A 20,367-nucleotide genomic window follows, 5' to 3' on the forward strand; every position below is an offset into this window, starting at 1 on the left:
TGACAAACAAGCCTGGATTCACTCACACACAAACACACCCAGGGACACACTCGATCACTTGGAGGCCAGCGGGCACCGCCGCAGTTTTCCACCTGCCAGCTTTGTTAATGTTATTCTTAGTTATGAACCTAATTTATACAGCTTATTGTAGCCTTTGGTTAAAATAACCCACATTATTCATGTACTTTCCAGAGTTCCATGCCATGGGGATAGGGAGCTAAGCAAAGCAGCTCTGCCTGCACATACCAACGAAGCCCAGTGTAAATCTCCTCAAAAGTATTTATTGGAGAATTAAAGCTGTTTGCTTATAACAAATTGGAAATCCGTGGTGCAGAAATATTATGCATAACCTTGTAAATCAGATTAGCTGGTGCTCCTTCTTTCATATAATACATTTCATAGGAAGCATCTGTTCAAGGCAGTTCCTGATGACCTGGCATCATATCAAAAAGCTTTCCGTTTTCTGCCCTAATTTTGGTATCTGGTCCAAGCGGGAGCACCATTGCTTAAACTCAAATCTATTTCATCCTGAGATTAACATGCTGTGATACCTGCTCATTGTGGTCCACTACTCCTTGTAACATCTGAGCAGTCAGCTGTGCTATGTTCAGTGGCTTGGTCTGCTCAGTATGAAACGCTAATATGCTTCATAATATTAACATTCAGCACTGTTGTGGAAAACACACTGCCAGAGAAGATGAGCCAATTACAAATGCAAAGAGGTCTGAGAAAAATCAGAGAAGTTTGTCACAAGAACTAACCTGGTTTTTAACTGTTCTTTGAATTTGGAATCATAGAATCAATAAGGTTGGGGAAGACCTCAGAGATCATCAAGTATAACAGTATCACCAAGGTTGGAAGAGACTTCAAGGATCATCGAGTCCAACCTGTCACCACAGAACTCATGATTAGACCATGGCACCAAGTGCCACATCCAATCCCCTCTTGAACACCTCCAGGGATGGTGACTCCACCACCTCCCTAGGCAGCACATTCCAATGGCCAACTCACCACCTAAAAGCTCATGACTAACTAAATCATGGCACCAAGTGCCACATCCAATCCCCTCCTGAACACCTCCAGGGACTGTGACTCCACCACCTCCCTGGGCAGCACATCCCAATGGCCAATTCCTCTTTCTGGGAAGAACTTTCTCCTCACCTCCAGTGCCACGTCCAATCCTTTAAAGAATCATAGAATCATATTATGAAGACAATGTAAAAGCTATTAGAGAAAAAGCTGTTTAACACTAAAAATGAGTAACTGTGGGGGGAAACTGCAAAGGAAGGCAATGGGACCTTCATGTCTTCAAATGAGAATGGAAAAATGAGATTCACACATTACTGACTCCGGGGAAGGATGCAGGGTGAAATGCTGTTCTGCTCCTCAAGAATAGAGGTGCTGTCTTTCTTTACCTTTATCTTGACAGGTTTTTTCAACTTCTTACCATAACCTAGAATCAGTTTTCTAATGATGGAGTCACTTGGTATCTACCAAAGATCCATCTAGTCTGTTGTGTTTGCTCAATTATGAAATAGTTTCATAGTTTCATAGTTTCATAGTTTCATTCAGGGTTGGAAGGGACCACAAGGATCATCTAGTTCCAACCCCCCTGCCATGGGCAGGGACACCCCACACTAGATCAGGCTGGACAGAGCCTCATCCAGCCTGCTCTTAAACACCCCCAGGGACGGGGCCTCGACCACCTCCCTGGACAACCCATTCCAGGGTTTCACCACTCTCATGGTGAAGAACCTCCTCCTCACATCCAGCCTGAATCTCCCCACCTCCAGCTTCATTCCATTCCCCCTAGTCCTATCACTACCTGATATCCTGAGAAGTCCTTCCCCAGCCTTCCTGTAGGCCCCCTTCAGATACTGGAAGGCCACAATGAGGTCACCTCGGAGCCTTCTCTTCTGCAGACTGAACAGCCCCAACTCCTTCAGTCTGTCCTCATAGGAGAGGTGCTCCAGCCCTCTGATCATCCTCCTGGCCCTTCTCTGGACACGTTCCAGCACCTCCACATCCCTCTTGTAATAGGGGCTCCAGAACTGGACACAGTACTCCAGGTGGGGTCTCACCAGGGCTGAGTAGAGGGGGAGGATCACCTCCCTTGACCTGCTAGCCACACTTCTCCTGATGCAGCCCAGGATCTGATTGGCTTTGCGGGCTGCAAGTGCACACTGAGAGCTCATGTTGAGCTTTTTGTCCACCAGCACCCCCAAGTCTCTCTCCTCAGGGCTATCCTCCAGCCAGTCACTGCCCAGCCTGTATTTGTGCCTGGGATTGCCTCGACCCAGATGCAGGACCCTGCACTTGCTCTTATTGAACTTCATGAGGTTGGCCTGTGCCCACCTCTCCAGCCTGTCAAGGTCCCTCTGGATGGCCTCCCTTCCCTCCAGCGTGTCTGCTGCACCACACAGCTTGGTGTCATCAGCAAACTTGCTGAGGGTGCACTCAATGCCACTGTCCATGTCCCCCACAAAGATGTTGAATAAGACAGGTCCCAGGACTGATCCCTGAGGGACTCCACTTGTCACTGGCCTCCACTGGGACATGGAGCCATTGACAGCCACTCTTTGGGTGCGGCCATCAAGCCAGTTCCTTATCCATCTAGTGGTCCACCAATCAAACCCATGTGTCACCAGTTTGGAGACCAGGATGTGGTGTGGGACAGTGTCAAAGGCTTTGCTCAGGTCCAGGTAAACGACATCAGTTGCTTGCCCCTCATCTATTAATTTTGTCACCTGCTCATAGAAGGCCACCAGGTTGGTCAGGCAGGATTTGCCCTTGGCAAAGCCATGCTGACTGTTCCCAATCACCTCTTCACTATTCTTTTGAGCGAGTAGTGACTCCAGGAGGATCTGCTCCATGATCTTTCCAGGCACAGAGGTGAGACTGACTGGCCTGTAGTTCCCTGGTTCCTCCTTCTTGCCCTTTTTGAAGATGGGGGCAATGTTTCCCCTTTTCCAGTCTGTGGGGACTTCACCAGACTGCCAGGACTTTTGAAATATAATAGAGAGGGGTTTAGCAACCTCCTCTGCCAGTTCTCTCAGTACCCGTGGGTGTATCCCGTCGGGTCCCATGGACTTGAACACTTTCAGGTTCTTCAGATGATCACGAACCTGATCTGCACTTACAATGGGCAGTTCTTCCTCCCCATCCCTGGCTTTGACTTCCATAACATCAGGAGTGTGGCTAGAGGCCCTTGCAGTGAAGACTGAGGTAAAGAAGTTATTAAGTACCTCAGCCTTTTCCTCATCACAGGTGACCATGTCACCATTTTCCTTTCTGAGGGGGCCCACACCTTCCCTAGTCTTCTTCTTCCCATATTCCCAAATAGTGGTTGAAGAGTAAGAAATATATTTCCTTAGTGTTGGGAGGGGTCCTGGAATTTGCCCTGCCAAAACAAATCAATGCCTTTGTTCCAGTCTTCACAAACTGCAGGTCAAGTAGTCCTTGTACATCAGCAATGCTTCAAATCAAACATTTGTAGTTCCTGCATCGCTAATGAAAAATCCATCTTTGCACTAAATGCTTGCACGATTTTCACATCATGTTGAAAACCTAGCAGATGCAAAGAACCTCAGCTGGAAGCTGCATCTATTCATATGAACTTGTCAGGAAAAGCCAGGCTGATATAATCCCTACCAAAATCTATCAAAAATTAACAATACACTTATCAGAACACGGAATACAGTATCACAGTCTCACAGTATCACTAGGGTTGGAAGACACCTCGAGGATCATCGAGTCCAACCTGTCACAGCAGACCTCATGACTAGACCATGGCTTCAAGTGCCACATCCAGTCCCCTCTTGAACACCTCCAGGGATGGTGACTCCACCACCTCCCTGGGCAGCACATTCCAATGACTAATGACTCTCTCAGTGAAGAACTTTCTTCTCACCTCGAGCCTAAACTTCCCCTGGAGCAGCTTGAGACTGTGTCCTCTTGTTCTGGTGCTGGTTGCCTGGGAGAAGAGACCAACCCCCTCCTGGCTACAACCACCTTTCAGGTAATTGTAGAGGGCAATGAGGTCTCCCCTGAGCCTCCTCTTCTCCAGGCTAAACAATCCGAGCTCCCTCAGCCTCTCCTCATAGGCCTCTCCCCAGCCTTGTTGCCCTTCTATGGACATGTTCAAGTGTCTCAATGTCCTTCTTAAACTTAATATTACAGTTAATATTACAGTTTATTAGAAAATATTACAGTTAATTCTGTATTAATTCTTTGAGATCCTCGAGTCCAACCTATCACCCAACACCATCTAATCAACTAAACCATGGCACCAAGTGCCTCATCCAGGCTCTTTGTGGGGGGTTTATTTTCCTCTAATGCAAAATCAGCCAGTAGAACCAAGGAAGATCATGGAACCATGGGAGGAGAGGCTTCCTAAAACAAGCAAAGATTCACTGAATAACTCAATTCTTTCACTTGCACCTAGTAATCTAAAATGTGCTGAACCTGGTGTTGGTTTTGTTCTCTGGCTCAGTTTCTTACCCTCAATTAGGACACTAAATAATTATCTCAATTAAGCTCTCACTAGAGCTGGAAATTTATTCTTAAGTGTGAGAAGCATTCTTTTTCTGGTCCAAAAATACATTCCAAGGCAATAAGTTTTCCCCTGTGAGGAGAGGGAGGATTTTCTAGGAACTAGACTAATAAATGAGAACAGCAGAGGTATTTCCACTTTCATTAGTGGTCAAGGGATTCAACTGACGAGTAGCATGTCTGGGCATCAGTTTCCTTTTCTCTTCCCAAGGAGATGCAAACCCCAAGCCACTTCCCATTCAAAAATAAAATCCCTGACTGCAGGATGACAAGCTCTGGGCTGAGTTATCCTCATCTGTTGAGGGTGTTTCATTTGGTTAGGAGCTCAGTCCAACGTGCTTCTGAAAGGATCACCAAAAGCTTTTCTTTACGTGTTGAAAAACATTTTTACAGAAGGACTTGAGGGTACTGGTGGATGAAAAGATGAACCTCAGCAGGCAATGTGATGTGTGCTTGCTGCCTGGAAGGCAAATTGTATCCTGGGCTGTATCAAATGAAGCTTGGCCTGAGGGTCAAGAGGGGCGATTCTGCTGTTCAACTCTGCTCTGGTGAGACCTCACCTGGGGTACTATGTCCAGCTCTGGAGTCCTAAGCACAAGAAGACATGGAGCAGGTCTTGAGGAGGGCCATAAAAATGGTCAGAGAGCTGGAACACTTCTTCTGTGAAGAAATGATGAGAGAATTGGAGTCGCCCAGCTAAGAGAAGGCAAGGCTCAGGGGAAACTTTATTGCATCCTTTCTATATATAGAATAGAATCATAGAATCAATAAGGTTGGAAGAGACCTCAAAGATCATCAAGTCCAACCTGTCACCCAACACCTCATGACTACTAAACCATGGCTTCAAGTGCCACATGCAATCCCCTCTTGAACACCTTCAGTGATGGTGACTCCACCACCTCCCTGGGCAGCACATTCCAGTGGCCAATCTCTCTTTCTGGGAAGAACTTTCTCCTCACCTCCAGCCTAAACCTCCCCTGTCACAGCTTGAGACTGTGTCCTCTTGTTCTGCTGCTGGTTGCCTGGGAGAAGAGACCAACCCCTGATGATCCTCTGATGATTTGTTTATGAAAAATACAGCATGGCTCCTAGACATGTTGAAAAGAAATGTTATTTCAAAAGAGAATGAAGAGACATCGAGTCTGGGACTCCTGGTCTCTTACTAATATAATGACATAATATCTCCTAATGGGATGGATGAGTAAGGTCTTAATAATCATTTGATGGTCCATGTGAAACAGCCTGACCATTTAAATTTATACCTAGATAGATTAATTTGCCCTTGTGTCATTGCCTGGGTTTTTGTCAGTTCTGTTGTCACTTCAATAGAGGAGTGGGCTGTCTTGCTACTGCAATATTGGACCAGTCAATTAAATACTATAGAGGGAAAAATAGAATAGAAGATAGAAGAGAATAGAATAGAATAGAATAGAATAGAATAGACCAGACCAGGTTGGAAGAGACCTTTGAGATTGAGTCCAACCTATCACCCAACACCTCAGGACTAACTAAACCATGGCTTCAAGTGCCACATCCAATCCCCTTTTGAACCCAAAATAAATGTGGTCCTAATTGCTGTGGTTACCTAAGTTTCTCCCAATCTCTTAAACATTGATTCTCACACTACTGCTGGTCAGGAGAACATTTCTATCTCTGTTTCATAGAATCATAGAATAGTCTGAGTTGGAAGGGACCTCAAAGACAATCTAGTTCCAACCCGTCTGACATGGACAGGGGCAACTCCTACTACACCAGGTTGCTCAAAGACTCATCCAGTTTGTTCTTAAACACTAAGGATAAGGCACCCACAACTTCTCTGGGCAACACAATCCAGGACCTCACTTCTTTCTAGTGTCTAATCTAAATCTACCCTTCTCTAGTTTGCAACCACTGTCACTTGCCCAAGTGCTACATGCCCTTCATAAACAGTCCTTCCCCAGCTTTCTTGTAGGCCTCCTTCAGGTACTAGTAGGTGGCTATAAAATGTCTCTGGAGCCTTCTCTTCCCCATGCTGAACAGACCCAACTCCTTCAGCTTGTCCTTGTAGGTAGAGGTGACCCTGTCTTCTGATTATCTTTGTAGCCCTCTTCACATATGAAGAGACTGGGAAAAAGAGAAGCACTTACCAGAAAACTCAAAAGGTTAATGGAAGGTCTTCAGAGCCTGTCTAATCTCTGAATTATGCTGCTTTTTGCTGCATGGCTTCTGTTAGTGCTTGCCTACTGCAGCAGCAGAATAGGGCATCAAGAGTATTTTAGAAAAGACCAGTTGCAAACCAAAGCAAAGAATCATTGTGTTCCAGCAATGTGAGGCTACTCACTTGTAGAAGGGGAAAACTCCTTTGAGAACTATAATAATTAAAACTGGGACTCAGTCCAAATGTCAGTGAAGAAACTCTAAGCAACTGCTTTCTTTAGAGATTCACTCTACCAGCAATGAGGGACAAAGGATAATAGACTAATGGGTTTCCACTGCAATGTCCTCTCCTTTATGACACAGCATTTGTCTCTTGAAAGGAACAGCCTCCAGTCCAATACTGCCAGTCTCATGTGTGCTTATTTCTGCCTGAAGGCCAAAGAAAAGTGCAACTATTCATGAACATGAAGAAGTGCTAGAGCAAGCCTGGAGTCCAGCAGCAACTGCACTTTCATTAATGACTTAATTTTAAAGAAAAATGATTAAACTAAACAGGAGATAGCTAAGGGAAATATCTTAGGGTCAGGTGGATGGAAAGACCTCTTTCATAAGCAGTATGAAATTTCTCCAATATGGAAACAAAGAATCATAGAATCAGCAAGGTTGAAAAAAAACCTCAGAGATCATCAAGTCTAACCTACCACCCAACACCTCATGGCTAAGTAAACCATGGCTTCAAGTGTCACATCCAATCCCCTCTTGAACACCTCCAGGGATGGTGACTCCACCACCTCCCTGGGCAGCACATCCCAACGGCCAATTCCTCTTTATGGGAAGAACTTTCTCCTCACCTAAACTTCCCTAAACCTCCCCTGGCACAGCTTGAGACTGTGTCCTCTTGTTCTGGTTCTGGTTGCCTGGGAGAAGAGACCAACCCCCACCTGGCTACAACCTCCCTTCAGGTAGAACAGTCAGAGATGGCAGCATGTTTCTGAAAAGCTGTCATGCTTAAAATCCTTTAGCAGAGATGAGCATCATGGAGGACTTCAAACATTACTCAATGGACAAAGCCACAAAGCTGCTGACGTGCCAGGACATTAGCAGGATGGATCAGGGGAAATGTACAGAAAAGGCTGTTTCCAGGCTGTTCCCAGGCTGTTCCCAGGCTGTTCCCTTTCCTCACATAACAGCAATGTTTAAATGAGTCTCTCTTTTAAAGTTATGAAGTGATAATATAAAAATAAACAGAAGTGAGGTTCATTGAGCTGTGAAACTGGGTCATCATTTTATGCAGAGAAATGAATTCAGTGTTTCAAAATAGCCAAGAGAAGAGGAGAAAGAGAAGAGACAGTTTGGTATCGAAGTGATATCTCTGAGCTCTCTTAGATGAGAAGCTAATTAAGAGACACACTTAATTAAGTAATGTTTGGTATACATTGTATGTCACTTCACTAAAATAATTTAAATATCAGCTATTTAAGGAGAGCTCTTACAAATGGAGCTGGTCTGAGAAGCTTTGAATGAAAATTGGTGACTGAAAAATATGTAGCAGCTGAAACCTAAAGTTTTAAGGGAAAAGTGGTTAAACAACTTCTTAATTAAACATGTTGAATTTATTTTTAAATGTCAAAATATTTCAGTTAATTAGCTCTGAAGTGAAAACACCCCAGCTTCCTGATTCAGAATGCATGTTTAAATTGTGTTGTACAGTGTAGGACATAATAAAGGCCTTACATGAAATGGTCAAATGGTCAATACCAAAATGAGAAGAGCAGAGCTACAAGCTGTATCAATCAGACTGAACTGAATTTTAGGAGGATTAAACTTAGAAGTTTTCAGTTTCCTGATTTTATTTTATTTTTTTCAATTATGAAGACATTTCTTGTCTGCAAATTGAAAAACCTGAAAATCTCAAAACTGTGGTCAGAAAAGGGCATTCATTTCATGGCCAGCATGATGTCATTATAACTAATTATCTTGGCGCATCTTGAGTTGTAGTAACCACAGCTCCTAAGCCACTGGGGATATAGGCAATCCTTCTGGGTCTGAGCCTGATCAACACTTAGCACTAGAAAAATGCTCAAAGTTTGAAGAGCTTTCAGTCTGAATAGAGAAAATGAACATCTAAAGAAGTAGATCATATATATAGCTAAGGGCAGAGGCCTAACTTCAGTCACTGGTGTTGTTTATCCCTTATAACAGTCTCAAATTGTGCCAGGGGAGGTTTAGGCTGGAAGTTAGGAAGAAGTTCTTCATAGAAAGAGTTATTGGCCATTGGAATGGGCTGCCCAGGGAGGTGGTGGAGTCACCATCACTGGAAGTGTTGAGGAAGAGACTGGATGGGGTGCTTGGTGCCATTGTTTAGTTGATTAGATGGTGTTGGGTGATAGGTTGGACTCGATGATCTCAAAGTTCCCTTCCAACATGGTTAATTCTATTCTATTCTAGTCTAGTCTAGTCTAGTCTAGTCTACTTCTATTCTATTCTATTCTATTCTATTCTATTCTATTCTATTCTATTCTATTCTATTCTATGATACTCTCTGATTGGTACTGAGATTGTCTCTGCTTGAGGAAAGGAGGTCCAGCAAGGATGGAGTAATAGTCTGAAATTAATCGTTGTTGGTTTTTTTTTCTCTCTGCTGCTCATTTGCTGTTATCTAGTTCCATGATGCCTCTTGAAGCCCAGCCAACATTACCTGATTGCTTGGTTCTGCAGGAACAACAGATAAACTGTCTTGACAGCTCCTGCCAAAGAGTATAAGCTTACAGCAAAATATCTCTTGTGTGAGAACCAATTGTGAAGAACAGCACCTGTTTCACCAAGAGGTCCTTCCAGCCTGGCTACATACAGCACAGCCCTGTGAGGAGAGGCTGAGGGAACTGGGGTGGTTTAGCCTGGAGAAAAGGAAGCTCAGGGGATACCTTTCTGCTCTCTACAAATACCCGAAGGGAGGTTGTAGCCAGGTGGGGGTTGGTCTCTTCTCCCAGGCAAGCAGCACCAGAACAAGAGGACACAGTCTCAAGCTGTGCCAGGGGAGGTTTAGGCTGGATGTTAGGAAGAAATTCTTTATGGAGAGAGAGACTGGCCATTGGAATGTGCTGCCCAGGGAGGAGGTGGAGTCACCCTCACTGGAGATGTTTAAAAAGAGCCTTGATGGGGCACTTAGTACCATGGTTTTGTTGATGAGATGGTGCTGGACAATAGGTTGGACTTGATGATCTTTGAGGTCTTTTCCAGCCTGGTTAATTCTGTATCCTGTAAGAGATGCATCCTTATTCTTCATAGTGGTGAAACTTGAAACAGCTCACACAGTCACAGCAGGTAAATGTGTACAGCATCTTGTAGGTGCCAGCAGTAGTAGGTACTACTGGTGTTTTTCAGTTGTTAATTTGAATTGTAACATTCAAAGAGACTTCTAACATTTCCATCTTGGGAAATGCATTTGGGGATGTATTTTCCATCCCCATGTCCTTGAGTTACAGGAAGATCATCTTGGTAATCAGCCAGCACATTGCCTTTCATAAATGTCTTCCACTCCTCCCACATGCATTTTCATAATTATACCTGCTTAGAATTGGTGAGGTAGTTTTGGCAAAGTTCTTCCTGTTGATGCCAATGAAAGGTAGTGAAAAACGAATCACTGGCTTGCCACAATTGTTTGCACAACATCTGCTGATAGCTTTAAATTGACTTAGCTTCTTTCTCTGGTTCAGATAGGGCACAGAATATTATTCTGTGTGTTTTGCTCTGCCTTGTCTATAAAAATGATGTTATCAGTTCTGCTTCAATAGATATGCTTTGTCATAGGTGCTGTTATTACCAGCTGAATGGATGCCAGAAGGCATTTCTTCGCGTTCACTTGAGCCTCCTTTTATTTTGTGCATTTTCACTGTGTCCTGCCCAAAGCAATTTTACATTCTAAGAAGAAGAATAAGATGAGGAACAAGAAGAGGAAGAAGAAGAAAGAAGAAGAAGAAGAGGAAGAAGAGGATGATGAAGAAGAGGAAGAAGAGGATGATGAAGAAGAGGAATAAGAAAATGATGAAGAAGCAGCAGCATTGAAGAAGAAAAAGATGATGATGAAGAAGAAGACTCAAAGAAGAGGAGGAAGAAGAAGAAGAGGAAGAAGGAGAGGAAGAAGAAGAAGAGGAAGAAGAAAGAAAAAGAAGAAAGAAGAATCAAAGAAGAAGAAAAAAATGATGAAGAAGAATCAAGAATTGAAGAAGAATTGAAGAAGAGGACAAAGAAGAAGAAGAGGAGGAAGAAGAAGAAGAGGAGGAAGAAGAAAAGGATGAAGGAAAAGAAGAGGAAGAAAAAGAAGAGGAAGAGGAAGAAGAAGAAGAGTAATAATAATAATAAGAATCAAAGAAGAAGATGAAGAAAAGAAGAAGAGATTCTCATCTGTGCTCACTGAAAGTCCTTTATAAACCAATTGCCTGATAACAATTTACATGTGCAGCTGCTGATGAAAAAAGCTCTCGTATTGCAAAGGAAATGTGTGACAACTTAAAAATCCCTGGGCAGGAGCAAGTGTTGTTCATTTTCCTGTTTGGCTGTAGGGACTTTTTCTCTCCTATTGATAACCTTTAGGATGAGAGAGCAGATGTCAGTGTATTTTGTTTATTATTTCAAAAACCTCGTTGCTTTGCTGTGTAATGCAGATAAGATCTTAACAGTTTATGTTCAGATAGTTAAATTGCCTCAATTGCTGAGCAGGAGAACCAGCAAGAGCAGCAGGCAGTTTGCCTGACCCTTTTCTATCAGATTGAAGTATTATTATGTACTGTACTATATTAAGCTTCATCTGGAAAAAAGCACAATCTGTTCCTTTTAAGCTTCTTAATAGTTTCTGGTACTGATTCATTGGAAGTGGAACTAACAGATTGTTACAGTTAGACTGTAGGTGGGGATACATATGCTTGAGTTTTGAACAAAATTCCAACTCTGAGGCAGGGATAAGTCTTTAGCCTGATGATGTAATTGATTGTGGGGTGTGTTTTTAAAAACATGTAGAAACATATGGGAGTATCTTGTGAACCAGATGTTCAGGTTGCAGGATGGCACCTAAAAACAACCCTGCTGCCAGTTGTTGCCATGGGTGTATGAGATATTTCCAAAAGCCATCAACATCCAGTAGGTCCAATTGTGCCACTGACAGACTGGCTTTGGAGAGGAGAGGAACATCCAATAAAGAATTGTGATAGCTCCTCCAGCAGAGCCATTCACAGTACAGAGGTACTGGTTTCTAGTTGCTAAAATGGAGATGTGGTGGAGAGGAAGAGCTGATTATGAATTAACTATTGGAGGCCTGTAACTAGCTGTGTTCCCCAAGGGTCAGTACTGGACCCAACCTTGTTCAACATCTTCATCTGTGACCTAGGTGAAAGAATGGAGCAAACACTCAGCAAGTTTGCTGATAATACAAAACTGAGAGGAGTGAGTGACACCCCAGAAGGCTCTGCTTCTGTTCTGCAAGATCTGGATAGGCTGGAGAGTTGGGCAGAGAAGAATCTGTGAAGTTCAACAAAGGCAAGTGTAGAGTCCTGCACAGGTGAGGGAGTTGAGCTGGGTGGCAGCTTCATGGAAAAGGACCTCGGAGTATGGGTTGACAATAAGTTGTCCATGGAACAATGTGCCCTTGTGGCCAAGAAAGTCAATGGTATCTTGGGGTGCATTAAGAAGTGTACAACAAGTCAAGGGAGGTTCTTCACCCTCTCCACATTGCTTTGGTGAATATTTTGCTCATCTCTGGGCTCCCCAGTTCAAGACAAGCAGGAAACCACTGAAGAGAGTCCAATGGAAGCCTACAAAGATGATTAGGAGGTTGGACTATCTATTTCAGGAGAGACCTTGGACTGTTTAACCTGGAGAAAAGAGAGCTTATCAATATTTAAAGGGTGGGTATAAAGAGGCTTGAGTCAATGTCTTTTCAGTGGCACTCAGTAGACGCTCATGTATTTCATGATTTTCTGTGGAAAGAAAGATAACTCAGAGGAAATTCATCCCAAGATGTGGTGCAAAAGAATTCAGTAGATGAGATTTTTGATTATTCATTATCCCCACAGTATAGCTCAAATTAAATATACATACCTCATCAAACCTCTTACACAACAGGGGAATTCACTATGAATAATTAATTGAATAGAGTTTAATCACCAATGATCAGCAGCAATGCTCTGCTGATGTATTTGTAGGAGCATCTTGACGCAAAGCTGCTTTCTGTTTTCATCCAAGCTCCCTGGAGCTCATGCCACGCAGTTACAGCTTTCCCAGGTGGAGAACTCAATCATTCTCAGATTTGGACTGCCAGGATATTTTTCTTCCAAATGTAAGGAACATAACACTTTGCTAAGTGGCCTTGGTAATTGAAAATGTTTCCCCTCATTTGGAATGACGCATTGCTTTCTGTGTGGTTTCACACAATCTCCCTGCCTTGATGCATGGTGAGACCATGGCAGTTGTGCCAGAGCAATCTTTATGTGACTGAAGAAGGGTTAATAATGTACTTTGTGCTCATTGCAAGGTCTATTTTTTTCAGTACTGTAATTAAACTTATTTTCTTTTCTTTTTTTTTTTTTTTAAATCAAGCCTCAGGGTAACATTTTGCACATTCATAACCCTTTCAAAGAGTGCAGGATCTGCAACACTGAGGAGCTCCATTTCTGTAAGTTGGTTAGACCTGGCCCTTCATTTTCCATTGACAGTTCTTGGACAGAAAACAAAGTCTTCAGAATCTCAGTCTCTTTGAGATATGCTATGGAACAGGTTTTCCTCAAACTTCCCCCTGCAGTGGGAAAGGTTGATTAGTTTTTATTAGTTTTGATCATTCTTTTTTTCCTTTTTATTCAGTTAGGAAAGATAAATCAGAACATTTGGTGTTCACAGGATCATAGGGTGTTAGGGGTTGGAAGGGACCTTCCGTCAATCCAACCCCTCTGCCAGAGCAGGACCATAGAATCTAGCACAGGTCACATCCTGTGCTAGAACACATCCAGCATGTGAGAGAGGACTCACATGTAAAAGTCTCAGACAGAAAGTCAGCCTCAGGATCACAGCATATTAGCTGTTGGAAGGGACCTCTGGAGGTCATTGAGTCCAACTCCCTTGCCAGAACAGGACCACAGAACAGGTCACACAGGAACACATTCAGATGGGTCTGGAAAGTCTCCAGAGAAGGAGACTCCACAACCTCTCTGGGGAGCCTGTTCCAGTGCTCTGTGACCCTCACAGTGAAGAAGTTCCTCCTCATGTTGTGATAGAACCTCCTGTGCTGTAGTTCATATCCATTACCCCTTGTCCTATCACAGGGTGGAACAGGGAAGCGCCTGTCCCCTCCCTCTTGACACTCAGCCCTCAGATATTTATAAAGATGTATTAAATCCCCCCTCAGTCTTCTCTTCTCCAGACTAAACAGCCCCAGGTCTCTCAGCCTCTCCTCATAGAGCAAATGTTTCAGTCCCTTAATCATCCTGGTAGCTCTCTGTCGGACTCCCTCCAGCAGATCCCTGTCCCTCTTGAAGTGGGTGGCCCAGAGCTGGGTGCAATATTCCAGGTGTGGTCTCTCCAGGGCAGAGTAGAAGGGTTGGAGAACCTCCCTGGATCTGCTGGACACACTCCTCTGAATGCACCCCAGGATCCCATTGGCCTTCTTGGCCACAAGGGCACATTGCTCTCCCATGGATAACTTGTTATTATGTTGAACCACATGGACCTAAATGAGAATAATTGTAGGCAAAGTACTCAGGTTTTTTGTCATGTATTCCTTCAATACTCTCAGTCTTACTACATTATTGACTGTATTTCTGTGGAATATTACTGACTGGTTGAGGCAATGTTGTTTAGAAAAGCCTCAGATTCCTTCTGATTTAAATGAGACATGAAACAGATTTAGGCAGCCAGATGGAGGAGCTCATGGAAATGGAGAGACAATCCTGGTCAGGATGATTGTCAGTGGCATCACTACACCCTCTGTTTAAACACTGTGCCTTTTATGTAGGCCTGATGAGGAGGAATTTTTCATGGTGAGACAGACTAAGTAACAACAAATACTTGTTAATACTTATTATCAGTTTATCTCACAGGGGAAGAATATACTGAGATAAATTTTTGCTATTGCTGCTTTCTTAGTGAGCTGGTAGACATTTAATTGTTAAAACACATGAGTACAATCAGTCCATCTGGCATCCTGTGATCTCTGTAATGCAATCCTGTGATCTCTGTGATGTTAATCTTCAGCTTTGCCACCCAGACTCTGGAGCCACCAGAAGTTCTTTCTTCACAGAACAAGTTTTATCTCTCAGTATAATTTAGGAATTGTTGGCTTTCTGATTGCATTATGAACAAAGTCATGTTGTTATGAGTCATTGTTCAGTTTTGCTTATATTTAACATATTTATTCTGAACATATATTTTTAGCTTTTCTGAAGTACAATGCAGAGCACTTGAGCACATTTAGTCAGCTTAAGAGAATCAAAAGAGTTTATGAGATTTATACATACCTTTTCATAGACATATGAAGCCAGATCCTCAAAGGTATTTAGGTACCTAACACCTTTGCTTTCAACAGAGATGCAGACTCCTAAACAGAAATGAATCTTCTAGGAAAATATGTTGTTCTTGGCTTGAGAATGAAAATGTAGACATTAGTTACTTAATCCTGGTACACTGATCTTTCTTCAGCTTATCCTTTAAAATATTTGCTGTTTCCAAAGCACAAAAAGCTTCTGCAAACATTAATATATACATATGTCCTCTGTTTGTCTTTAGGAAACTATGGTGAGAGTGGAATGGAAGCTTTCAAAGATAATGCAGCCAAGGAAGGGATCTGCATTGCACATTCCTACAAGATCTATAGCAACGCCGGTGAGCAGAGCTTTGACAAGCTGCTGCGAAAGCTTCGGAGCCACCTGCCCAAGGCAAGAGTGGTTGCCTGCTTCTGTGAAGGCATGACTGTGAGAGGGCTCTTAATGGCTATGAGGCGCCTGGGACTAGCTGGAGAATTTTTGCTGCTGGGCAGGTGAGTAACACTGTGCAATTCTAGCCAGCCTTTCCACTGAGCAGAGCAAAAGAAGACGACAATCCAGTCAAGCATACATAAAACACATTCATGGTCTCTCCTATCCATGTGCTTCTCTGAAAGAGATTACTGTCAGCCATGTCATAATGGTACATACTCTACAAAGACATGCAGCATCCTCATGATAAGCTAGGCAGACATAAATCTGCTCAACCAGTCTGGATAGGATTGTGTAGGGGAAGGCTGACACGCAAACGTTTGATCTGCGTCATCCCTCTTGCTCACCAGGGTTTAAAATGCATCATGTACATATACAGTCTAAAGATAGACCCTCATTCGAGTAGCACTGTGTTAAGAACTGCTGATGTGGCCTCTAGGTGGACCTAAAATAGAGCTTCTCACAACAGTTTGTTCACCAGCATCTTTTCCTCCTAAGAAGACATGCATACTGTCCTAAACCAAATAGATAGGTCATCCTTTCTCTTAGCTCAATGATACTAGTGGTTCCTTCCCTAACCACCAAAAGGAGAAAGGACTGACTCAAGTGTGGCCATTCAGCAAAAGGAGAAAGGACTTACTCAAGTGTGGCCATTCAGCAAAAGGAGAAAGGACTTACTCAAGTGTGGTCACTCAGCAGGAGAAAAACCTTGCTTTTAACCAGAGAAGTAACAAATATTAATGTAAACCTAATGATATCTTATTTGCCACATATGCAACAAGTGGACCCTAAATGGGATGATTAAAAAAGGTGTATTGGCCAAAAAATGGAGCCTACCAGAAATCAGATAACGTGGCCTGCTGCCTTCCCAGTGCATTATTAGAAGGATAACCTGATGCTGTCCAAAGCATGAAAGCTACAGGAACACAAGTAAAACATTGTCAGTGGAAAGAGATGTTCTGGTGAGAGCTTTAGGAAGCCTCATTAGGACTGCAGCTCTGTCCAGCTGTCCTGGGAGCTGGCGTTCTGAGATTGTACCATGGGGAGAGCACAACAGATTCTTTCCAGTCTGCCCTGTTGCACACAGCTGCCTTTCACCTTTGGGTGAAGGGGAAGGCAAACAGGAAATGAAGAGCTCCTGGCTCTGCCCTTACTCTTTGGCATGACCTTTTTATCTGGGGAATTTTAGATGTGAGCTTCTTAGTTATTTTCTGTGTTCTGGCAGAAGTACTTTGTATCTGGAAGCTGTTACATGGAGTATCCTGACCCTTTTCTGGACTGACACATAAAGTGGCCACAGCCCTCAAGGTGCAATCCATCTGAACATATCAATATGTCTATAATTTAGACTCTTCCATGGGGATTAGCCAACAGGATTCTCTCTATAGTTAATGGAGAAAAATAAGACCTTCTTATGCTCCTTGTTAGTAATGTGAACATTTCAAGTAGATCTGAGAAGCCTTGCTCTAGAATACAGAATACTGAATTAATCAGGTTGGAAAAGACCTGTGAGATCACCAAGTACAACCTATCACCCAACATCATCAAATCAACTACACCATGGCACCAAGTGCCTCATCCAGTCTTATTTTAAACACCTACAGTGATGGTGACTCCACCACCTCCCTGGGCAGCACATTCCAATGGCCAATCTCTTGCTGGGAAGAATTTCTTCCTAATATCCAGCCTAAAATTCCCCTGGTGCAGCTTGAGACTGTGTCCTCTTGTTCTGGTGCTGGTTGCCTGGGAGAGGAGACCAACCCCCATCTGGCTACAACCTCCCTTCAGGGAGTTGTAAAGAGCAATAAGGTCTCCCCTGAGCCTCCTCTTCTCCAGGCTAAGCAACCCCAGCTCCCTCAGCCTCTCCTCACAGGGCTGTGCTCCAAACCCCTCCCCAGCTTTGTTGTCCTTCTCTGGACACCTTCCAGCAACTCAACATCTTTCCTAAACTGAGGGGCCCAGAACTGGACACAGTAAAAAGGCTCATAAAAAAACTCTCTTGACCATTAGCTTTGGTGGAAAAGCCTACTTGCCAGCAGTTTAGAGGAAGGAGTTGCAAATGCTGGTTCCACTATCTCTAGATGAATCTGGTGCCACATGACCTGTGGCTGTCATCTTTTATCCTAAACAACCCCCTGAAGAAAGTTGCCAATTGCTGCAGTAGAACCCCAATTTAGAAGCACATAAGCATCAAAGGAAAAGGAAAAGGAAAAGGAAAAGGAAAAGGAAAAGGAAAAGGAAAAGGAAAAGGAAAAGGAAAAGGAAAAGGAAAAGAGAAAGAAGGAGAAGGAGAAGGAGAAGGAGAAGGAGAAGGAGAAGGAGAAGGAGAAGGAGAAGGAGAAGGAGAAGGAGAAGGAGAAGGAGAAGGAGAAGGAGAAGGAGAAGGAGAAGGAGAAGGAGAAGGAGAAGGAGAAGGAGAAGGAGAAAGGGGAAGGGGAAGGGGAAGGGGAAGAGGAAGAGGAAGAGGAAGAGGAAGAGAAAGAGAAAGAGAAAGAGAAAGAGAAAGAGAAAGAGAAAGAGAAAGAGAAAGAGAAAGAGAAAGAGAAAGAGAAAGAGAAAGAGAAAGAGAAAGAGAAAGAGAAAGAGAAAGAAAGAATGTTGGCTCTTAAGTCCTCCAGACTCCAAACCATATTTAATTTTGTATGGGATTCATATAAATAAATTGATCCCAGAAGTGCTAAAGTTAGCATTTGTATGAATAAGGACTTCAGGAACCAGTGATTGTGAATAAAAATGGAGCAATTCAGCTCAGCTCTCTGAAAAAATAAGGTCTATAGAAAACTGTCTTTGATATTTTTTGTCAGTGAAGAATACCTGCTTCTAGCTGCCATGGGAGTTGTCACACCTAATTATAGGAAATTATTATTCACTGTGCAACTTTCATTCAATACATTGAAAGCAATAGCTTCTCCCAGTAACCTAAACAGCAAGCTGCTTGAAGTTAAAAATCCCTGCGTCTAGCAGGCCAGTGGATGGGTGTCTGTGCCTGTGGTGGTACTACACAATGTATTTGTGAAATATATAACAGGAGCTGGAAATTCTTACCAAATAAACAAAAACAGCAAACAAAAAAAGAGCGTAGGGACTCTTTTCTCTACTTTCTCTTTATTAACAGAGATTCCATGCTAATAGCTGAGACGTGGCTAGTCAAACTAAACTCCAGCCAGAAGCAGCTAGGAACAGATGTAAACTAATTGCTCCTACCGTCATTCAGCCAGAGCATTCCCATGAATGCATCAGATAGCTGAGGACAGCTGGAGTGATGTAGTCTCTCCACATATACCAAGGATCTAGAAGCCTCATGCCTGCATCAGGAACAGTGTGGCCAGCAGGAGCAGGGAAGTCATTCTGCCCCTGTACTCAGCACTGGCTATGCCACACCTTGAGTCCTGTGTCCACTTCTGGGCCCCTCCATTTAAGAAGGACATTGAGACACTTGAACATGTCCAGAGAAGGACAACAAAGCTGGGGAGGGGTTTGGAGCACAGCCCTGTGAGGAGAGGCTGAGGGAGCTGGGGTTGCTTAGCCTGGAGAAGAGGAGGCTCAGGGGTGACCTTATTGCTCTCTACAACTACCTGAAGGGAGGCTGTAGACAGGGGGGGATTGGTCTCTTCTCCCAGGCAACCCGCACCAGAACAAGAGGACACAGTCTCAAGCTGTGCCAGGGGAGGTTTAGGCTGGAGGTGAAAGTTTTTCCCAGAAAGAGTAATTGGCCACTGGAATGTGCTGCCCAGGGAGGTGGTGGAGTCACCATCCCTGGAGGTGTCCAAAAAAAGGACTGGATGGGGCATGTGGTGCCATGGTTTAGTTAGTCCTGAGGTGTTGGGTGACAGGTTGGACTTGATGATCTCTGAGGTCTTTTCCAACCTTATTGATTCTATGGTTCTGATTCTCCTTTCAATAGACTTGGTTCAGATTTGGTGTTAAAACCAGTTATAAGCCATCAGTATAAGAAATAGTTTTGCCTACTGAAGACTTCTGTTTGGCTCTGAGTCACCCTCAGTCAGGAGACCAGACTTTTGTGCCTCTGCAGTGCAGCAAGACTCATGTGCAAAGTGTGGGATGCTGTGGAGCAGTTATCTGGTTATGTTCCCTCAAAAAGTTCCGTTTTACAAAAATATTCTCTTTCTGCTGTGGATTAATCTCTAGGAGTTGCTGCAGGAAAGCTTCTTGATGTAGATGGGATGCAAGACTGAGGTATGCATTGTCCATTGATCGCCTGAGCTTCTGCAGCAATTTAAAGCTTTGTTTTCCACGACCTCGACGTGCTGTGTGCTCTCTTGGTGTCAGCTGTTTTGCTTTGTTTGCTGCAAATATTTAGCAGCCAAGAGCTGGGCTTGTTGGCTGGTTCTGTGGAGAACAGCCTAAAGCACTCACCTGGCATTGATAGGACACCAGGACAAACCCAGCTATCACAAGCAAATTACATTAGGGACTTTTTTGCTCATCGTTTGTATAGAGGAAAAAGGCATTTAACAAGATTTTGAAAAGAACAGATGGTTTAGAGCGCTCAAAGGGGAAAGAACTAAATCTGAAATAAAATAAGGCTCATGCAACTAATTTCCCTTGTGAAGCTCCACAGGAAAAGGGGTTGGGCAAGGTTTGTATTTTCATTCATGCTCCAGTCCTGGAGTTGCTTTAGGCTGCCCATTAAGCTGAGATGGTTATAAAAGGACACTCCAAGCACAAGGAGAAAGCCTGCACTGAAATCTGATGGTCTAAC

The 20,367-nt window shown here is 43.5% G+C and overlaps 1 protein-coding gene across 1 annotated transcript in view; it reads left to right on the top strand.

The window, feature by feature from the left end:
• The window catches only part of GRM5 (glutamate metabotropic receptor 5), a 277,861-nt gene that overhangs the window by 112,567 nt on the left and 144,927 nt on the right, over positions 1-20,367 (top strand). Inside the window, 1 exon segment of the mRNA XM_068149504.1 lies at positions 15,457-15,706. Within this exon segment, the coding sequence (XP_068005605.1) occupies positions 15,457-15,706 (250 nt within the window).

Source organism: Melanerpes formicivorus, unplaced genomic scaffold (genome assembly GCF_026170545.1).
Source record: "Melanerpes formicivorus ecotype bairdi unplaced genomic scaffold, bMelFor1.0.p_v2 SCAF_1, whole genome shotgun sequence".
NCBI classification, from domain to species: Eukaryota; Metazoa; Chordata; class Aves; order Piciformes; family Picidae; genus Melanerpes; species Melanerpes formicivorus.